Source organism: Penaeus japonicus, unplaced genomic scaffold, assembly GCF_977035675.1.
Source record: "Penaeus japonicus unplaced genomic scaffold, GWHDUDI00000001_assembly GWHDUDI00002378, whole genome shotgun sequence".
Classification (NCBI taxonomy): domain Eukaryota; kingdom Metazoa; phylum Arthropoda; class Malacostraca; order Decapoda; family Penaeidae; genus Penaeus; species Penaeus japonicus.
Genome location: NW_028236780.1, coordinates 35001 through 40000, shown reverse-complemented (window position 1 = coordinate 40000; position 5000 = coordinate 35001). Strand labels below are relative to the sequence as shown.

The 5000-nt window shown below is 24.8% G+C and overlaps 1 protein-coding gene across 1 annotated transcript in view; it reads right to left on the bottom strand.

The window, feature by feature from the left end:
- Positions 1-1460, bottom strand: part of LOC122257450 (uncharacterized) — a 33072-nt gene extending 31612 nt beyond the window's left edge. The window contains exon 1 of the mRNA XM_086535730.1: positions 1429-1460. Coding sequence (XP_086391856.1) covers positions 1429-1443 — 15 coding nt within the window. The 5' untranslated portion in view covers positions 1444-1460. The remainder of the gene's footprint in view (positions 1-1428) is intronic.
- Positions 1461-5000: the final 3540 nt, after the last annotated feature.

Below are 5000 nucleotides of genomic sequence, written 5' to 3'. Positions count from 1 at the left end.
GAAAGAGGAGAGCGTGTGGGAGGGAGGAGAGAGACGAGAGAGAGAGTTGAGAGAGAGGAGAGAGGGGAGGAGAGAGAGAGGAGTGAGAGTGAGAGAGAGAGAAGAGTGAGAGAGAGGAGCGGAGAGAGTAGAGGAGATGTGAGTGAGAGTGAGAGAGGAGAGCTTAAGAGAGTGTGGAGAGTGAGAACAAGAGAGAGAGCGGAGACGAGAGAGATGAGAGAGAGGGAGAGATGTGTGAGAGAAGAGAGAGGAGAGGCGAGAGGACGAGACAAGAAGAGAGAAAGAGAGAGAGATGAGGAGACGAAGAGAGAGGGAGAGCACGAGAGAGGAGAGAGAGAAGAGGAAAGCAGAGAAGAGGAGAGGAGTAGAGAGAGGAAAGAGAAAAGGGGGAAAGAAGAAAAAGAGAAAGAGAGAGAGAGAGTAGGAGATGAGAGGAGAAGAGAGAAGAGGTAGAGAGAGGTTGAGAGGCGTGAGAGTGATGACGAGAGAGAGAGAGAGAGAGAGAGAGAGAGAGAGAGAGAGAGAGAGAGAGAGAGAGAGTGAGAGAGAGAGAGAATGCCATTTATAATACAGAAATCCTATTCAAAGCAGAAGAAAAGACATAGGGAAAAAAAAAAAAAATAAAAAAATCCCCCCCCCAATTCAAAGAGAAAAAAAGGACCATAAACCACCCCAACCCCCCCCCCCCCGGACAGAACAAGCTGATTTTAAGAATGGAATTTCCCATAATCCCATCCACCCTGTTCGACCCAACTCGACCTTCGGCTCATGCGGTCACTTGAAAGATGGGTCGCCGGCACTGAGAGGAGCACACTGGATATGTCACAGTCAGATGATGAAATGTGGAACTCTTCGTCACATAGTCAGTTCGCATCTAACATGCACCAAAGCACTGTGTGTATTATATGTATTTTTTCTATCTACTTTTTTTCTCAACGCAGATTCACTTTTTTCTTTGGTGTTTTTTCGGTTGTCAGTGAAAAAAAGATTTACGTTTTGCTTTGTCTATTTTTTTTACGCTCGGAATATTACGTTTTTTTTTTCTCGGTGTGCAGTGCCTTCGCACACACACACATACACACGTGTATGTATATATCTGGTTTGCATAGTCACATTCAGACTACAAATTGGTGTTGCAGTCGTCTCGGTTGCACAGCGTATTTTCAAAGAGTGTGACGATGCAGTGAAGATATTTTTGCTATATATTTCTCTTCCATTACAAAGGTGACATCGATATACATTGCATTTGTTTGACGACAGCAACATGATTTTTTTTGCGTAATCCTAACACAAGATAAAGAAAAAAAATCACTTTCCGGAAAAAAAAACACAAAATCACCAACAAACCACAGAAAAATGCGCAAAGTATATATAAATATGTAGCCAAAAAATCACTCATTGGTGTCCCAAGGGAAACAAAACACGCACCGTGACGCCTCCCATGTTGAGCGTTGCGGCGTGTGCAGCCAAATGTCGTGTCAGAAATTCCCCGCTTCCTTTTATACCTGCGGAATCAGTCGATCGAGACAAAAGAGGAGGAGGAAGGGGAGGGGGGGCGGAGGGAAAACAAAGCTGGCTGATGGATGCTATCGAGAAAAGGGAATTTAATGGGAAAGTTGGTGATTGGAGGAAATCGGATTGGCTTGATGGAAAGGAGTGTCTTGTAAGATCCTGTTATATAGATTTAGAAAGTCTTCATAGATATTTTTTCACTGGACGCCTTGACAGATAGGCATAAAAAGAGAGGGGAAAAGGAGGAAACGAAAGAAAGAGGGAGAGGGAGAGTAGAGGAAGGGAGAGAAAGAGACGAGAAGACCAGTTAGTAAAAAAAAAGAGGGGGGAGGGGGAGTAAAGAGGCAGACAGACAGATAGAGAAACAGACAGACAGACAGACAGAGACAGGAGGGAAAGGGAGAGCAAAGAGAGTGGCAAAAAATAGATCATGTAGAAAAATCATGTAGGCTGAAAGTTTAGAATAGTCCATTCCTAGTTTAGAACAAAGGCCGCTAGAATATATATGATATAATATGTATGCATATATACAACCATATATACATACGCATTTGCATATGGATATATATATATATATATATATATATATATATATATATATATATATATTTATTTATATTCAATGAAATATACTTTATATATTTTTATATATATATTATATATTGATATATTTATATATAATATTTATATGTATATATATATACTATTGAATATATATATATATTATTACATATATATTATAGAATATATATATATATATATATATATTTATATATATATATATATATGAAAACTAATATAATATACATGAAGTAAGGGGAATAGATTGATATAATATGGATTATATATATCTTTATATATATTTTATATATAAATAGATATATATATATATATATTTTATATTTATATATACACACATCTCTTCTCTCTCTTCTCTCTCTCTCATCTTCTCTCTCTCTTCTCTCTCTTCTCGACTCTCTCTCTTCCTATATATATATATATATTATATATATATATATATATATATATATATATATAGATTAATATATATATATATATATATTTATATTATATAGTTATATATTATATATATATATATTTATACATATCTATATCTTATCTATTATCTATATCTATGATATAATCTATATATTATCCTATCTATTATATCGATCTTATATATATATTTATATATATATATATATAATATATATATTATATATAGTATATATATTATGTATACATATAATTTTATATATATACATGAATATATATGGATATTATATGGTATATTATATACATAGTTATGCATATATTATATATTTAAATAAATATTTATATTATATATATATTTTATTTATATTATATATATATGTATACACACAACACACACACACACACACACCACAACCTCCCACTCACAAACACTCACACTCACCCACAAACATTATATATATATATATTTATTAATTATTTATATATACATTATGTTTATATTATAATTATATATATCTATTATATATATTATTATAATATATATACATACAAAATATCTATATCTATCTATCTATCTATCTATCTATCTATCTATCTATCTATCTATCTTTATTATTATTTATTCATAATACAATTATATTTATATATTATAGCTAAATATTATATATATATATATATATATACATATATATAATATACTTATATATTTTATTTATAGATAAATATATTATATATATATATATATCTATAAACTTTTTATTAGATATAATAATTTATATATATATATTATTATATATATACTATATATACATATATATATAAAGTTATATATAGATAATATATATATATATATATATATATATATTTATATATATATATTTGTATATATTTCCACTACTCAACAAAACACAAACACTCACATATGTATTAAGGCTAATATATATATATATATATATATATATATATATTATTATATATTTATATATAGTTTATATATTTTATGTGTGTGGGAGTGTTTGTGTTGGTTGTGGGTGTGTGTGTGTATATTATTATATTTATTTATATATATATATATTATATTATTATTATATATTTATTACATATATATATGCATATATATGCATAATTTACATATACATATACAGATATATATTTATAGATATATTTATATATTTATATATATATAAACATACCATACACACACAACACACATATCATATATTTATATTATTATTATTTTTATATAGTTAAGTATATTATATATATATATTTATAAATATATTTTTTTTGTATATTTATTCATATATATATATATTATATTGTATATATATATATTATTTTACACTTTATGTATCATGTTAATATATATTATAATATATATATATATATTTTTATATATTATATATACTATATCACATATCTATATCTTTTTTTATGTAAATTTATCTTTCTATCCTCTAAACGTTGCTAGTTTACCTCTTTCTTATCATAAATATATACCTTCTATATATATATTTATATATATATAGTAGATAGATATATATATTTATTATATTGATATATATATATATATATATTTATATTATATTTTATATATATATATAAATATATATTTATTTTATACTATACACACCAATATATATATATATATATATTATATATATTATATATATTCTATATATATATATTATATATTATATATATATTTATATATATATATATATATTATATATTTCTACCTGATACTATATTTAGTTGAATAGGTTACATATATATATTATATATATATACAGGTAATTTAATATACTTTATATATACATTTATTATATATATTTACATATATAATATATTTATAATATTTATTTATATATATATAATATATATTTATTATATATTATATATATATATGTTATGTATAATATATGTTATTAAATTTTATATTATATTTTTATATATATATATATATTTATTTTTTTATTTTTATTTATATATTATATATTATTATTATGTGTTGTGGGTGTGTGTGTGTGGTGTGTGTTGTGTGTGTGGTGTGTGTTTATACATATATTAATATAGATTTTGGTATATTTTATTATATTATTATCTATTTATATATATATAGATACATTATATAATAATTAAATATACACACCCATTTAGTATATATATATATATAATTATATATATATATATATATAATATATATATATATATATTTTTTATATATATATTTTTATATATATGCATATATATAAGATATGATATATATACAGGTTTTTAATACATTTACATATATATATATATATTTAATATTTTTTTTATATTTATTTATATAAGATTATATTAAGAAGATATATTTTATACATTATATTTTTTGTATGTTATTTTATGTATATATAAATTGTATATATATATTTATATATTTATATTTATATATATCTTTATATATATTATATTTAGTATATATATTTGTATTTTTTATATATATATAT